At 36.6% G+C, this 17,324-nt stretch overlaps 2 protein-coding genes across 3 annotated transcripts; both read left to right on the top strand.

Moving 5' to 3' along the window:
- Positions 1-10,848: 10,848 nt before the first annotated feature.
- On the top strand, positions 10,849-15,575 carry LOC116210082 (DNA polymerase lambda). 2 transcript variants are annotated; one of them, XM_031543892.1, is made up of 14 exons: positions 10,849-10,998; positions 11,105-11,242; positions 11,628-11,963; positions 12,130-12,223; positions 12,312-12,442; positions 12,677-12,739; positions 12,997-13,179; positions 13,349-13,402; positions 13,563-13,651; positions 13,832-13,922; positions 14,397-14,477; positions 14,700-14,767; positions 15,086-15,170; positions 15,263-15,575. In XM_031543892.1, exons 1-14 carry the CDS (start codon positions 10,885-10,887, stop codon positions 15,359-15,361), a joined length of 1,626 nt encoding a protein of 541 aa, XP_031399752.1. In that variant the 5' UTR covers positions 10,849-10,884; the 3' UTR covers positions 15,362-15,575. The 2 variants fall into 2 exon arrangements, with proteins under 2 accessions (XP_031399752.1, XP_031399753.1); XM_031543893.1 differs by lacking the exon at positions 13,349-13,402.
- A 295-nt stretch (positions 15,576-15,870) lies between these two features.
- On the top strand, positions 15,871-17,311 carry LOC116210084 (protein PLASTID REDOX INSENSITIVE 2, chloroplastic). The gene is made up of 3 exons (XM_031543895.1): positions 15,871-16,218; positions 16,313-16,408; positions 16,856-17,311. Exons 1-3 carry the CDS (start codon positions 15,946-15,948, stop codon positions 17,042-17,044), a joined length of 558 nt encoding a protein of 185 aa, XP_031399755.1. The 5' UTR covers positions 15,871-15,945; the 3' UTR covers positions 17,045-17,311.
- The last annotated feature ends 13 nt before the right edge of the window (positions 17,312-17,324 follow it).

The raw sequence follows: 17,324 nt of genomic DNA on the forward strand, positions 1-17,324 counted from the left end.
ATTTGTGAAGTTTTAATTTCTTTGAGTTTCTTCAGAAAAAGTATATATTTAAAATATATATTGAAGGAATTTTTGGAATTTATTTTTTATTTCAAAAGGAAAATCCATCGAAAAAATATGTCCAGAAATAATTTTATCTTTTTGTTTTTTGTTCCCGACTATAAAAACCATCATGCTTTCGTTGGAATTCTACTAGAATTTCTGACGGAATTATTTTGTTGGAAAGTTTTCGTCAGTCATACTATGTAATGTTTTTATTTTTATTTCTCACAATTGATAAATACATCTCAAAAAATTTTGAAGTGCGTAGTATATTCTTTTAAAATCAATTGCCTGAAGGTACAAGGTCACGTAAGAGCTCCTCTCAATACAATCGGCCTAAAATTCATTTTGTTTGGTGCTGAACACAGAAATTATAACTAATGTTATCGAATGACAAAATTCACAAAAGAGCTCCTCTCAATATAATCGCTCGTCAAAGTTACAACGTCACATAAATAAGATCGATCGATGCGTTGTTGCTAATGGTTTTTCATTAAAATCTTAATGGAAGAAAGAGGGTGCGTATTCTTATCTCTGACGTTGGTTACATTTAGTTGAGTATTGATATGTGGAATTAACCGTTGTATGCTATAACAGTTAAATACTTAGCCTAATCTTGCCACTTAATTTTCCCAACGCACTGTTCAATCAACCAACGACTTCAATTTGCTTTGTCTGCCTTCCAACCCTCACAATTATTTTATTTCTCTTTCCATTTTACTTGTCCGAAAAGTAAAACGATGGTTTTAGTCATGAGTTGGACATGCAATTGTTAACACTGGTGAAGCACTTACCAAGAAATAAATTGATGCTCATGATTTTCACACAAAAAATAAATATTCATGCATGATTATGTGTTATTATATTGTAACGATGCATACATCAAACAATAGAGAGTATTCTTTGTACCTTGCAAATTGACTAACTTATTGTGATAATTAACTTCCAAATGCTCTATATCATATTACAATAAGTGAATAATTTGTCGTACACTCGTGTGGCACCACTCGGCCACACACACAAATCTTGGCCTCGATGAGTTTGGAAAAAAGTCGACGCTGCCTCTGTCTCATTTGCATTTTAACTTCAAGCTGTTATCGACTCCAAGAATTAATACAGTGCTACTTCAAAGTAATTAGTAGCATGATTTAAAGTAAAAATAAAAAAGTAATTCTTCTCTAAGGGTTGTTAACTCAATGTTCGAATTTTGGGTTGAATATTTCCAAAGATCTAGATAGGCAGATCGATGAGTCGCATTCATGGGTATCGATATGTAAACTATTTCTAATAATTATATACAGAGTTTGGGATTATACGTCGAATTAGTCAAAGCTTAAACATTAATTAACGTAGAAATACTGTGATAATGATGTTAGATATAACTCTTGGATAAACATTCTCAGGATGCCAATACACGACATGATATTTGCTGGTTAGGTAAACCCTCTCTCGAGCTATATATATATATACACACACACTCCAATTGCAGCTGCAGTGCAATATAGTAATTTAATAATTAGACATAGACCCGATAAATAATCTAGACCGTAACCAAAATTAAGTACGTATCTGAAAATGACAATTTATTTGTCTATTTTTCATAGGAAAATCGAGTATAATTTAATTTTCTGGTTGACGTGCATGGACGACCAAGTTTGCATGTAAAATTATATATATATTCGCTTACTGTACTTTCAAACACACGCAACTATACAATAAAGAAACCCCTGTTTCTTCATCATCCTACACTCCGACAAATCGATAGGAAACATATGATAGATATATAAGGAGTTTTCTATGATCTCTCCATCATTCTAGATCAATATAATGGAATTTTTAATAAACAAACTCTCGTCCCATGGTTAATCGACTTTTGACTATCGCAAGTCTAGGGGCGGATCAAGGACGACCTGGCGGCATTGCTAAGAGCACACGCTTAATGTCTATGCACCATATATATGCCAACGGATCTGACTCGAAAATTTATTTTAATTTGTTTTTCTTTTGGCTGAAAATGTTGACAGTTTAATTTGCTCCAGATAAAGTATTATAATACGTACATACAAAAGGGATATTACCATTTAATTCCCGTCGGTGTCACATAGTCCAAATTGTCCGAAGGATTAAAAGAAAAAAGAAAATGAAAGATGTCAATGATGAGTGATGCATGAATTTTCATTCTGGGGCATCCGATCAATTTTTCAGCTTTTATGTGGGTAATATAACCATGAATAATGATTTTCAATTCGATTCATCCTCTGTATTATTTCATAAATATTTATTGTTTGTAAATCTATAAATATATATGTATTGACATATTACCGCAAAATTAGTGCTAATGCTATCACATTTCATTGAAACCATTAAAGATTCGCATACATCAAACCACAAGGATAGAATATATTGGTGCAGTGGTGGAAATGTTCCTATGTGGAAGCTCAAAATATTCCGCAACACGTGCATGTATATATATATATTATTCTTAGACATGAACTTGTGATCCAAATTCATCAACTTGTTGTGTCTTTATGGGCCTGAGATTTTGAAGACCCTAAAGATTTTTTATGAATATGACAACCCTAAAGTCATTTGCAAGGATCCGGACAATCTAACAGCTTTATTTTGATCTATAATTTTGCGTGGACTAAACTGTGGTATTTCCTCCAATACCTTTCGTGAGGGATGGTTGTGAATTGCCTCGAAATCGAGTCCCTCAACTATTCATTAGGTGTCTATGTTCTATCGGGAGCCCAGACTGCGCTCGATCAGGCTCCTCCATTTTAGATATGCCAAGGGTCATCGTGCCTTGTTTTCATAATCTCTTCCAGTTTCTTTTCTCGTATCTCAGGCTGTTGGGCTCATCTAATTTAACTATTCCGAAAAAAAAAATTGAAATTGAGACAAGACACGGTTGGGCCCTACTAGTTGGGCCTACCCCAAACAAAAATACTATCAGCCCAAATAAAAACTCAATTGATGTTCAAGGATCAGCTGACAAGTACTAACAAATTAGTATTGCTTGAATGCTAACTAATTTCAAATCCTATAAGGAAGAGAATACAAGTTTCAGTCCTGGAAAGCACATTTGTTAAGGGGGGAAAAAAAATTTAGAGTGCTTCTAGAGCGAGATACTAAATAATGTCTTATGGTGGGACGCATAATTTTTACATCCTTTAAGTATTGAAACTTACATTTTGACCTGCAGTTTTTTAATCTCATTACAATATCATCAGATCACATTTCAAAACAATCAAATATGTTGGATTGATGACGTGTCGCATTTAGACTTCGACACGTGTCACAATTACTACCCGATCTTTAACCGCTCATACCTGTACCACGACAAACCCGACTTGACTCTATCGAAACAAAAGTTTTTTTTTTCAAGAAAATCAGTTTAATACAAGGCGGCTCATCATTAAATCGGTCTTATTTGTACACTCAGTTTAAAATTTTAGTTATTCTTCTGACACACCATTGTCGGCCATGGCTTCCATCATCACCGGAGAAAAGAAAGACAGACTTCGATTTTCATTGGCGAATTACAATCAAATAAAACAATACATAATCAAGTGAATCAAACGGATTAATTTGGTCATCTCATGATTAAATTTCATGAGTGGTTTTTGCCCGGCCATGCTCCTATGTGCTAAAGATGGCCATTGGTAGTTGTCTTGTCGTGCAGTTGGGTGAAAATTGGAATTGGATGAACACAACATGGCAAGACATGGATTTATTAAACGGCAACAAAGATTATGGAAAGGAAACTAGATTGTTGCAATAAGAGTCGACATAATTTAAAGATGATGAACGCCTTCGTCAAAGGCGGCTTCCGGTGAACGAACGACAGCCATTTTTTCAGTTGTCCACCAGAAAAAGGGGGGAAAAATATCTTCCCTATTTTAACTTCCTTAAAATATGAAATGTTAATTTTTATGAGGATTACTATCCCTAAAATTATGAAATTAAAAAGGTAAAATAAATTTAGGAAAATAAGGTAAAAAAATCTTAAAAGCATGATTCTTGTAACCGCTATTTTAGAATTACTCGATATTATCTCTTTAATTAAATTTGGCTAAGCGGATTATAGAATTGGCCATGGCCAATATATAAATATACAAACTTATTAATTTTTCATCAGGGTCCTCTTCCTCTTAAAGAAATTTATAATCCTAATACTATTTATAGCACAAATGAGCTCTGACAGACATTACAATTAGCTTGAGCAAAAAAAAAAAGATAGTTTTATTCCAAATATTTGTTTCTATCATATGGCCATCATTATTGCTGTATTCATCAATAAATGAGACTATAAATAGGAATAGAATATGAAGGTTGTCCTTGGCAAGTCATTCAATCATCCAAAATCAGGATTGCTCGAAGTCTTTAACAATTACTCGCTATTATCCCTTTAGTTAGATTTGCTTAAGCGAATTATAGAATTGGTCTAGGACATTATATAAATATACGAACTAATTAGTTTTTCATCATGGTCCTCGTCACTAATACTTCTTTTTTTCCTCCTAAAGAAATTTATATTGCTAAGACTATTTATTGAAGAAATGAGCTTTGACAAACATTACAATTAGCTTGAACCAATATAAACAAATAAAATTTTATTTTATTTTATTTCAAATATTTGTTTATATTAAATGGTTGTCATCCTTGTTGCATTTATCAATAACTGAGACTATAAACAGGAATAGAATACGAAGGCCGGTCTTCACAAGTTATTCAATCAACCAGAACAAGTCTTGTTCGAAGTCTTTATCAATCACTCATTGTAATCTTTTTAGTTAGATTTGCTTAAGCGGATTAAAGAATTGATCTAAGCCAATATATAAATAGACGAATTTATTAGTTTTTATCAGGATCTCCTTCATTGATGCTTTTATTTTCCCTTCTAAGGAAATTTATATTCCTAAAACTATTTATCGCACAAATGAACTTTGACAGACATGGCAATTAGCTTAAACCAACAATATAAAATAATTTCAATAAGAAAAATTAAATCAATTAACGAACGAAATATCCTTGAAAAGAAACAATTCACCGGAAAAATGCTGCAAAATATCCCTCAGTATCAGGGAATAAAATAAGGAAATTATTGTTGTCAAAAAGAAAAACTGATCGGAGATTGGGAAAAAAAATCAAAAAGATCAACATGGGTTAACCTTAGGCGAACTCTCCGAGAATACTGCGAGAAGCCTTGAGCCATGGCGCGGTTTGATGAAGTAAAGCAAAACATGTCGATAGGATTGGCCATCGTAATCCAAACCAATTTCCCGCCGCAATGGCTAGACTTCCGGCATGAGGCTCTTTTTGTATTGAGTGTATCGTGAAATTGATGAGGGAGTTGAAGTTTCAATTTTGATATAGAAATTTTTCAACTAAATAAAAAGAAATGAGAATCTCGATTGTTTGTGGTAGCAAGTTGATGATCGAAAAGGCAGAAACCTTTGCATTAATTTCTAGATAATGGTCGAATATGGTGATTGGAGTTAAAAATGATAGAATGAAAGGATGAAAAACCTGAAAATAAAAATGGTTAAGAAAACGATAGAATGACCAATGGAAAACCAAACAAACTAAATTAATAAATAATATCAAACTGAAGTCGTAAAAAATCGATCTACCGGTTCAGTTTTAGTACAATAATTAGGGTTGGTTTACGCCCATACCCGAATACATGTTGCCCCGCGTGTGGACACGTGTGACGATTTGATTGGGCCAAGTGTTGGACGAGTGAGGGACTAGCACAAACTATTGTAGGATTACAATTTAAGAGGCAAAATATATAAATTATGAATGGTCAAGATTTCGTATTAGAATATCTAATTGATAGGATTAGTGTCTCGCCACGAAACATTATTTAGTGTCTCCTGCTAGAATTTCTCAAATTTTTAATATTTAATCCCCTATAATTACGAGAATAATGTTACTCACAATTTTATTCATGAAAAGGAAAAAAGAATCAGCTGATAAGTCGGGCTGTTCAATAGGCCCATCAAACTTATCCGTAGAGCTTGATTTGCTCTTTCTATATATCCATCCGCTTGGTCCGATTGACCGAAATCCCTTGAAGACCCTATTGAACTCGGTATGAAACCCGACCAAGTTGATGGTACTACTGGGGCGCTAATTTTGCGTCACTCCGCTTTGTTTGCGTGGGATGTTGTCGATTAACATAGTGGTTTTTCGATGGGTCTAATTAGGCATCGCGTAGATGACATATTCCTTTGATTTTCAAAATACGGTGTTATTGTTCTCTAGTCGATTGAAAGTGGACATTTGTGTTATATATGCATACGGGATATTCAAATCGAGAGTCGAAGACAAGGAAACCAAACCAACGTAGAGTGAGGATGAAACGGTGCATTGCAACAATCATCAACATATATCATCATGGAATATACTGGAACGTCGAAAATTAGAAAGGAAGCACACACACAGAGATGGTTCCATGACCCAAATCAATGCGATTGCATATATACAGCCGTAAATCACCCAAAGTTCTTCCCAAGGACGAGGAGCGAGATGAAGTGCGCAAAGGCTCCGATCACTACCGACGGGACTATGGATGTGCCCGCGTCATGGTGATGGTGTGATGGGGATGGAGACATGTCCATGCCTGGGGTCATCTCGTGCGCTGCGGCGGCCACGGCCAAGATGGCGAGACCGAGAGCCAGAAGCGCCACCTTTGCTGGGAAATCCATTGGATGTTATTTCTGATGTTCTGATGATCAGAAATCTCACGGCTATGGTATGTTTTATATTGAGAAATGAATGAGCAATGTCAACGTTGGCAATTTTATGAATAGAATAGACATCGTACGTACGGGAGTGTTGTACTGTTGGTGTGATATCTATATATATGTATTGTACGAGCATTAATTCTACCGTGGCTTCGGGGCCACCGGACGTTCGACCGAGGCAGAGTTTACTAAAAATATAATATTACTGGGCTCCCGTTTACTAAAAATATATGCTGCCTTCAGTTTCCAAATAATAATTTAACCCCATCCAACTCAATTATATTCTTTCCATAAATTTAATAATACGATGATTGCTATTTTATCTTTTTCTTTTATTTAATAATAAATTTTTACTCATACTTTTTCATAATTATTTTTACAATTAATTTTTAATAAAAAAATCTCTATCTGTTTTACATTTATATATACATACATATATATTCTTGCATATTAATATATTTGTTAGCACTTACAATCATTGTATAAAATTAAGTTGAGTTGAATCATTATCATATTTGAAAACCAAACGCAAGCTATACGTCCGATTTAAATGTTGTTTATTTACAGAATTTTAAGAAGATAAAATTAATTTATTTTGATAATATATTTGGTATTTTAAGATTCAAAAATTATGAGAGACACTACTCTCATAATTTTGGAAGACCAATTATTAAAAGTTATGCCTCACTCTTAAGTCTTAACAAATATGTTTCTTGAGATTAAAATTCGTTCTTTTCCATAACGGGTTGAAGCTATTTTTTTTTCGGTGTGCACTCTGGTATCCGGAAGCTCAACAGACTTCGACTAATCCAGTTTGAACTGGATAGACGCACTAAGGGAGTAAAACTCTGTCAGCATGAATTGAAACTGTTTATCACTCAATCACCAACTTTATTAATATTATATTTGGTACTTTAATTGATTGAAAATGACTATCATCAAATATTTTACATTAATTTTATTTCCTTGATAACTGTTGAATCAATATTTTTTTTACGGTGAGATCGTTTGCTCGAGCCGTAGTTTAAGAGGACTCGTATTATATGTGGCCAATACATATATCTGTTGCATTTATCACGTTCATTTACCTATTCGGTATGTTTAAGTTTGAGCTCTATCTTATTGTTGTAGGAAATAACATTGATAAGAAGATATATCAACATCGCCATCCCCATTATTCATTTGGGCAGGAAGAATTCGTTTCCCCTATCTGGTCATTGCTCCCGATGGCGTGCCGAGAAATAACCCCAAAATTAATCAATAAAAGTATTTTATTACTTAAATACATGGCTTATATTTATATTTAATTTAAGAAAGGGATTTGATTGAGCGATATCGTCCTTAACATGGTACCAAGCATTTTGGATTTGATTCTCACCAACGGAATTCTTTATATTTCTCCTATTCTATCTATTCTTTCTAAATTCATACAGGCAGTCTTTTGTAATCGAAAAGTTTTCATCAATTATTACTTGTGTATAGTGTAATTATTCGTTTGCTGCAATTCTATTAGTACTTCATTTCCTCATATGACGAGTTAGAATCACTAGATAATTTCGACCTTCTTATAACTGATAGCTGGTCTTTAGCCGTAATATTATACTACCAAAAACGAAATCCTAATTTATAGTAGGCAGATCCATGTACGGGTGTGCTTAATTATGTATGTATCCATGTCAATGGAAAGAGTATATGTCAAATCATTACCATATGATCATAATAATATGTGTTCATGGCGATCAACAGAACATATTGTGACCATTAAATAAAAGATAGTACAAGAAGTCAAGATCATAAATGGACAAGACGACAGACACACGATTATAATACGTACTCATGATCATAACGAAAGGAACGATGAGAGAATCGGTATAATAAGTCTCGTGACCATTGGATCATAGGATGACGCATAATGTTATTACGCCCTCTTCCCAAACACGAAGAAAGAAGCGATGAGTGCGAAAACACCGAACACTGTTGACGGAAGGGCGAGCGCACTCGCGTTCGGGGAAGGAGCCATGACCATGCCAGGGGTCATGGTGTGGTTACCGCCATCGCCGCCACCGCTTGAGTCGCCATACTGCGCTGCCACGGACATGGCCATGGTAGCCAGAAAGAGAGCCATGATAGCCGCGTCGATCCGAGGAGACATTGTATACGGGAGTTTACGTTAATTAAATTTGATCGAGCTAAGTAAACCGTAGCAATATCAATCCAATTGCGTTGGAGAAGTTAAATTAAGAGGCCGTGTTTATATACATAGATTGGATTGGAAAAGGACAATTCCTGATTGGGCAGCAGCTAATAAGGTTGACGGCGAAATCAATGAATCTTTGCTTTCGATGTTCCAACAAGATTGCACCCTTCTGTCGTTGGCATCTTCCACTGACATTTCTATGTGTTGAAGATGTCGATGAGACCAAAATTGGGACTAAGAAATTAACATAATTAATATTGTTTTTCTGAAAATTTTAATTGACATTGAGCTGCACGAATCATGCCTTACTTGAAACATTCCCTGACGATATATAATTGGAATTAATATACGATAAGTGAGGGAATTCCTATTTTATATGTATTTAACAAAAAAAGTCAATTTATATTGATCAAAACAAGAAAATAATTAATTGATTGTGACCATAGTCCAGCCTGGCCAATGACATCTCCCAGATTAATAATTATAATGACAAGAAGTTTTATGTATATACTTTGTCAAGTCGTCCTCACAGCTCGTGGAATCAATATTCAAGAACATTTATTTATATGTGATTTGAATTAGAATATGGAAGATTCTACCTTGAGAGCGTGGTACATAACCATTTTCTCTATCCAAAAAATTGGGTCGGTTTTTGGCGGCTTATGGTTCACACGAAGGGACCCTCATAAACTATGTGATGTCCTGGTTTTGAGCTTTTTGATACACGTGGAGATTTTATTTATAACTAGTTGATACCGTTTTTATATGACCGAAATTAGTTAATATTTAACGCATATGATGTACATATGATTATAGTATAAAAAAAATGTATGATAAAAAGATAAGTGGACATAATAAATACTAAAAAATATAAAAAGAAGTATATATTACGATGGCAAACAAATAAATAATTTAGTCACATGGAATGCGAATAACATATGTATAAAAAGTAAATAATCCTATAATATGATCCCAATTGGATTAGTTTGTAATAAGAAATTAATTTTTTTTGAAAATATGCATTGGTGCAACAAAAAATGGGTAATATATTGTTCATGAGTTAGATTAGGAAAAACTGTAGAGGTAAAAGATGATTGAAGAAAATGAATCGTCTCATATTTATAGGGAATTTGGTACATTGAACTTGAAAATGATATATCTCGAGGAGTTATTATAAAATATTGATAAATATTTTAATTTTTAAAAATTAATTTTATATTATTACATACAAATAATAAAGATAAATAATTTGAATACGTTGAATGTAGCACAAACAAAATACAGTAAAATTCAGCGAATGGAGGCGATTATGGGTTTCATAATGAAATATAAGGACACTCAATGTCGAGCTAAGACTTTGCTAACTGAGCATAAAGAGCATATCCATCTCTCAACCACGAGCTAAAGGTTAGCAAATGGAGTTTTCACATATCGCTTTTCAGCTTTTATATATTATAACAGATAAGTCAAATATCTGTGATACAATAGCTTCCTTGTTTAAATACATATTGATTTATCTAAATTCTAATATCGAGTTAACGATTATATAAATATCAGTTTTAACCTTATAACTCGAATAATTGTCGTCTTTTGCTAGGTTTAATATCCAGGTGGAACTACCCGTATCTCTTTATTAGATATTTAAGATTTTTATTCCATTGTATTAGGTTTATGAGCATATTGGCAAATGGCAAAAAAAAGAAAATGATCAAGTGCATATTGGCAAATGGCAAATTGGACACTCATGCTTTTGGAACAGACCCCATTAGATTGGGCCGAGCCTCTGGCCCAACTCATCGTGGCCCGGCCCATGAGAAGCTATAACCGAACGGCCGGGTATCAACGACGGAGGGATCTCCTGCGGGTGGAGGGTTCTGTCGTCTCGCAGAAATGGCGCCAAAGAGGAAGAAGCCCGACCCTGCTCCCTCCTCCGAACCGGACGGAATGTTCTCCGGGATGTCCGTCTTCTTGGTGGAGAACGGAGTTCAGCCGCGCCGGTTGCAGGTGTCTACCCCTACACATGCTCATCATTCTTCTTGCCCCAAAAAGAAAAAAAAAAAGTTCGTTCCTTGATTTTCTTCTGTTGGCTGCTCCGTCTATGGCATTTAAGATTTGGAAGCAGAGGCTGACACAAATGGGGGCTACCATAGAAGAGAGTCTGTCAAAGGGTGTCACTCACGTTCTTGCTATCAGTTCGGAGGCGCTCCTTCAGCAGCTCAGCAAAGAACGGTTGACCCGTTTTAAGGGGGTTTGTTTCGATTCCTATGAATCTCAATTGTTACAGTGAGTTTAATGTGTTGGAATCGCTGTGAAAAGGTTGTCTTTTGGTGCTCATTGTTGCTTGTTCCCGTGGTCTGTGGGAAGAATGATTTTGTTCATTCCATTTGGGACAAGTAGCGAGGTTAACTGAACTATATATGAATGTCACATGTAAAGTTTTTGCTCTGCTTGCTAATCATTTTCCATTTCTGCAAGAAATTTTGAATTTTCATACCATTATCCTTGTGAAATCGTTGGCTGTTCTTTTCTATGTAGAAAGCTTTCTACATAAAATAGGATGGATTAAATCTTCACCAGTTTATTTATATTATTTGCATGTATTGATTTTCGAAGTATTGGTCCTTGTGTTGCAGAAGGTTCTGCTCTATCAATGGCTGGAGGAGAGCTTGAGATCGGGTGAAAAGGTCTCTGAGGATTTGTATGAACTTAGGGGAGAGTTGGAAAAAGAAGGAACTCCAGAGAAATCAATGAGTAAACTGGAAAATGGAAGTTCAGCCAGTGACAATGAGAAACCGCATGCCACACTTATCAGATCTTCTTCTGAGGATTTAGCTCAGATGGAATTAAAAGAAGTCTCGGAAGATAATGGCCTCTCTACTGGAGTAAGTAGCCCCGCAGGTTCTTATGATTCGAGCCACTCTCTGAGCCTTGTCAGTAGCCCAAGAACCTCTGATGCCGCCGACAAGGATGTGAGTCTCATTATTACACACTCCTCTTCATTTAGGAACCCTGTTCGTATGAGAGTTTATTTCCCTTTCTGATATTATGGAGGTGATGGAAATATCTTACGAATAAAAAATATCGGTGCTGTGACCCTATACTGAAACCAAGTGATCTTCTTTTGTTGCTCTTTAGGTGGACATTGACCAACCATCCTCAATATATAAACCACCGGACTTGAACAGGAACATAACTGAAATATTTGGGAAGCTCATAAATATATACAGAGGTGAGGGATCGTGTTATATTTGTTAACTTTTACATTTCAATTGATAACACTCCACAGTCTGACATGTCTGTCTTGATTTGATCTGAAGCGCTTGGTGATGATCGAAGGTCATTTAGTTATTACAAGGCCATACCGGTTATTGAGAAGTTGCCCTTTAAGATTGAAAGCGCAGAACAGGTCAAACATCTGCCTTCGATCGGAAAGTCATTGCGGGAACATGTGAGTGTTCTTGATTCCAGCGAGCTTCTTATCTTATAGAATTGCCATACTAATTCTTGAGCTAGTGTACATAACATTTTTGTTTGGGGAGTTTAGATCTTGTGGTTATGGTGATAGGTTCACCTTGAATTGGAGTTTGTTTTGGTGTAACAAGTATACTTGGTAGGTGATCCTCTCCTCTTGATACTTGTAGAATTTTAGAAGATAACAGGCATTACTGGTATGTGCTTGCAGATTCAGGAGATAGTGACCACTGGGAAGTTGTCAAAGTTGGAGCATTTTGAAACTGATGAAAAGGTGTTGGACATCTTCCTTAAAACAAATTTATGGTACATGCATCAAATAATTGGGTTTCTCAATGAAGGGATGGCATCATAACTGTCATTCCTGTGGTCATTTCTTTCCATCGATGGGCTATATATATATATATTTTAACCTTCTGGAGTCTTGAAGCCAATAGTCAATGTTCCAATTGTTCCAAGCTATTAGTTATTCAATTAAACTTATTTTCTTATGATATGCTATTATTTTACTTCCTGATCTTTGGAGTCTAGGTACGCACCATCAGTTTATTTGGTGAAGTTTGGGGCATTGGTCCAACCACTGCGCATAAGTTATACGAGCAAGGCTATCGTACTCTGGATGACCTAAAGAAGAATGAGGAGTCACTGACGCAGGCACAGAAGCTAGGATTGAAATATTTTGAAGATATCAAACAGAGGATTCCACGTCACGAGGTGTAGCATTCATATTTTATTCTCTCCTCCCTCCCCCCCACCCCCCCCCCCCCAAAAAAAAAAAAAAACCCAAGCCAAGGATTGTCAATTCATTAGAACCTTCTTCTGGAGCTTCCAACATGAAAGATCTTTCTCCACTTTAGGAAAAATTTCTTTTCTGATTCCCTAGGTTGAAGAGATGGAAAAGCTACTTCAAAAAACTGGGGAGGAAATCTTACCTGGGGTGAGGACCATAATTTTAACACTCGATTTCGCTCTCTTCAATTTGGATGTTGGAAATGTGACAATGATTTTCCAAGCATGTGCTGCAGGAGCATAATTCCTCTTTAGTACCATGCGTGCAGAATGATTTATCCGTTTAATTTGTGACTTTCATATTCAAGGTGGTTATTGTATGTGGAGGATCTTATAGACGTGGAAAAGCTTCTTGTGGGGACCTGGATATCGTAGTTACTCATCCTGATGGGAAAAGGTATATAGCTTTGAACGTCACACTTTTTTTTTTTTTACCTCATTTATCGTCAGTATACCTTTAGGTCAAATTGCAGCATTTCAATGTGTAATTCTCCTGAATGGTTGAGTTTCATATATAAACCTTTTGCCATTTTAAACCCATTTTTCTCAAACGTATTTCCTAATTCTTGGGTTTCAGCCACAAGGGCTTTCTAAAGAAGTATGTAAAGCAATTAAAGGATATTGGATTTTTGAGAGAAGACCTTGTCTTCACAACACACAGTGAGCAGGTACTTTCTTTTTTCTTCTGTCTTCTTCTGCCTTCTCTTTGTCTGTACCCAGTTGCAATCAATTTGATTTAGGATGATTAATAATTGGGTTGAAAAGATATTCTTTTCTTTTCCTATTCCTTCGCTCTTCTAGTTTTCTGTAACGCCGTGCTACAAATCCACGAAATTTGTTTAGGCAGTAGCACATATGATTTTTAAAAAGGAGAAGATGGGTCTTCTATTTGGCTCTGATCAATGTCACAGATAGTGTGAGCGCTGCTGAGATAGAACACTGTCCTTAATTGAGTTTATCAGAATATTACTTATTTGATAATATGGATGCAGTCTTCATTTCCGTTGAACTCCATTAGAAATGGACTTGGAGGCACTTGAAAGATTACTAAATGTCTAACTCACAATAAATGCTTCAATTATGCACTACTTCTATGCTTATCTGCTTCTTGTTTATTTTCTTTTATGTAATTCCTTATGCAGGGTACGGACTCGGGGGTTGACACATATTTTGGTCTCTGCACATATCCTGGAAGAGAGCTACGTCACCGTATCGATTTTAAGGTACATAATATATTTCCTTGCATGTGAAAAATGAAGAGATGAGTGTATAGAAGGACCGAGCAGGTTAGTTCCTGATTAATGTCATCCATGGCAAACTCTCATTTACTTACAGTAATCTTCTCATGGTGGCATCCTGTGCATAGTCAACTGTTATATGTCTATAGAGCAATGTAATGTATTCTTGCGTTGACTTGAAATCCTGAATTTCCGCTAACTTCGTAGGTGTATCCAAGGGACATTTATGCATTTGGGCTGATAGCTTGGACTGGAAATGATGTCCTGAACAGAAGGTATATGGGCAGTATGATGCTCGTCGATTGCTGACTTTGGCATCTTGTCTGGCAAATTTTATGCGGAAAAGCGAGCATGCGAAGTCATTCAAATGTTAGATTCAAACGAAGAGTCATTGAAATGAACAGATAGCATCCTTCCTGTTGATTGCACAGAGACTATCTCAGGTTTTACATCACTATATGTAAACAGAAAAGAGAATCGATAATAAATAAAAAAGGGGTAACAAGGGAAGAGGAAGTTGGTGCTAAGCATTGGGGCTTACTTAGATGGTTGTGTTTGCTTCTTTAAATGCGACGAGGAATTAATTGGTGCAGGTTGAGGATACTAGCTGACTCCAAAGGGTTTCGGCTTGATGATACCGGGCTTTTTCCAGCAACTCATGGATCGGGTGGTAAAAGGGTGAGGGTGATGCTGCTCAACTCTCGTTATGTCTCTGACCCGAGCAAGTACTTGGATCATTTCAGTTAATGCATGATTCGATGCAATTGCAGGGTTCAAAGGGCAGTGCAAGCATAAAGTTATGCACCGAGAGAGCGGTTTTCGACTTCCTTGGTTTTCCTTGGCTGGAGCCGCATGAGAGAAACTTGTGAGGTGTAAATAGTTTGTAAATCTGATGTTGTGTATGCCCCGGGGAATCATTTTGTTGTACAGTGTGGGGAACTCTTCTCAATGTTTTGTTGTCTAGGCTTAGAAGATAATGTACAAGAAGAACTCAGTTGTATGTCAGAAGTTATCGTTGCATTTTGAAGAGAGATGATGAAATGAATCTCCTCTTGTGCAACTCGATCTTGTTCTTTCTCATCAGGCGCGAACTCAAAGGCTTTTTTCTTTTGATAAATAAATGAAAAGGTATAAGATTGAACCCAGTCACATGTTAATAGAGAATGGTCAAAATTCAGATAATTTATCACTCACAATGAATGGATATTAGTTATTAGTGCATAAAAGAGAAGAAAATTAACTCAATAATTTCTTTTTATATCTTTTTTTATGTTATTTTTTCGGTGAGATGACGAAGTGATTATCGCTCGAGTACGGGAGTTTGAACCCACGGAACGGATCTCATATCCCTGTCAGTGAGACATAGGGAGAAGGTGGCATCCACGGGCGGGGGTTTATCCTTAAAACCCCAAAATAGCACACAGCTGAAGCAGAGGATAAAGAGAGAACGGAGATGGCGTGGTCTCTCTCTTCTCGTCTTTCCTTCTCAAGACTTGACCCTCTTCTTCCCTTCTCCTCCTCCTCCTCCTCTTCTTCTTCTTCTTTATTCAGTAGGAACCCGGGAACGCCCCGTTTGCACCAACGTTCGTTCTTGCGCAGTCTCCCGACAGCTTCCAATAAACAATTTGGGTCCACTCCCTCGTCAGCCCGCTCTCCATCCGGCAGACACGTCTGCCGAGCAGCGGAATACAAATTCCCCGACCCAATCCCTGAGTTCGCCGATGAAGTTAGTCTTTTTTTCTATTTGTTTCGTCCGTACAGACCTCTCTATTCGATGCAAGTTCGTGATTTGGTATATTGGTTTCGCTTTGGGTGTCCAGGAGACGGAGAAATTTCGGGACCATCTGGCAAAGAAGCTGTCAAAGAAGGATATCTTCGGGGATTCGATCCAAGACGTTGTCGGAATCTGCACCGAGGTAGAAAATTGTTTATGTCCTTGAATTTGTTCACCTCATTTAAGCATTGGAAACCAAGACAGCATAATAGATTCACTATGAATTACATCTGTTCCTCTTAGGATAAGGCTGTTCGACACAGCTTCAGTAGCTGTCCTGCAGTGAATGAAAGAAACATTGAGTAGGAAAAACTTTAGCTTTAGATGAATGCAGTAGCTATAGAAGATGCTGATACTAAACGAACATTACACGCCGTGGCTTGTTCAGTTTGTCACTCAATACTGTAATCCAAGTCTATGGCATTTTCATCTGTTACCCGAGCCAGTGAGCATTGACGAGATAAGTTCAGTGCAGCTCTCTGCTCTCAAAGCCGATTCAGGTTTGGATTATCTATTGGTATGAGACGGACAGCTTATCATTTACGGGTTATCTCTAATTAATGGTCATGTTGCTTTGTAACCCGGACAGGTATTCAGCACTTTTCTGCATTCGGAGTACGGGGGACCCGGGACTCTGCTGGTGATGCCATTCATCGACATGGCCGATACAATAAACGAGCGTGGATTGCCTGGAGGCCCTCAAGCTGCCCGCGCAGCCATCAAGTGGGCCCAAGCTCATGTCGACAAGGACTGGAATGAGTGGACTGGAGAGAATTAAGCAGATGATAGATGGCTTTCCATGCCTTTGCTTTTTCACATGTCGAGCTCCCTTTTGTCTCGGATGGAACCAATGGAGATCCATTCACGAGCAGTTTGACAATGTATGTTGTTAGGATTTATTAGTCAGTGAGCTTATGTTGTTAGCAAATAGTCGGTGTGCTCAGCACCAGGGGAATCTCGAATGTGAAGCAGGGAACAATCAGTAATACCTTTGGTGTATTTTGTCAAACAACATTGGCGTTATGTAGCTCCTGAAGTTAACTCTTCCTAGCAGCCTG

Source organism: Punica granatum, chromosome 6 (assembly GCF_007655135.1).
Source record: "Punica granatum isolate Tunisia-2019 chromosome 6, ASM765513v2, whole genome shotgun sequence".
Lineage (NCBI taxonomy): Eukaryota > Viridiplantae > Streptophyta > Magnoliopsida > Myrtales > Lythraceae > Punica > Punica granatum.

What these genes read in the sequence shown, in the direction of transcription:
- LOC116210084 (XM_031543895.1), top strand. Translation starts at nt 15,946, where the DNA reads ATGGCGTGGTCTCTCTCTTCTCGTCTTTCCTTCTCAAGACTTGACCCT. An exon ending in TCCCTGAGTTCGCCGATGAA is followed by an intron (nt 16,219 to 16,312) that starts GTTAGTCTTTTT and finishes TTGGGTGTCCAG; the next exon opens with GAGACGGAGAAATTTCGGGA. An exon ending in TTGTCGGAATCTGCACCGAG is followed by an intron (nt 16,409 to 16,855) that starts GTAGAAAATTGT and finishes TAACCCGGACAG; the next exon opens with GTATTCAGCACTTTTCTGCA.
- LOC116210082 (XM_031543892.1), top strand. Translation starts at nt 10,885, where the DNA reads ATGGCGCCAAAGAGGAAGAAGCCCGACCCTGCTCCCTCCTCCGAACCG. An exon ending in CTGATGCCGCCGACAAGGAT is followed by an intron (nt 11,964 to 12,129) that starts GTGAGTCTCATT and finishes GTTGCTCTTTAG; the next exon opens with GTGGACATTGACCAACCATC. An exon ending in ACTCATCCTGATGGGAAAAG is followed by an intron (nt 13,652 to 13,831) that starts GTATATAGCTTT and finishes CTTGGGTTTCAG; the next exon opens with CCACAAGGGCTTTCTAAAGA.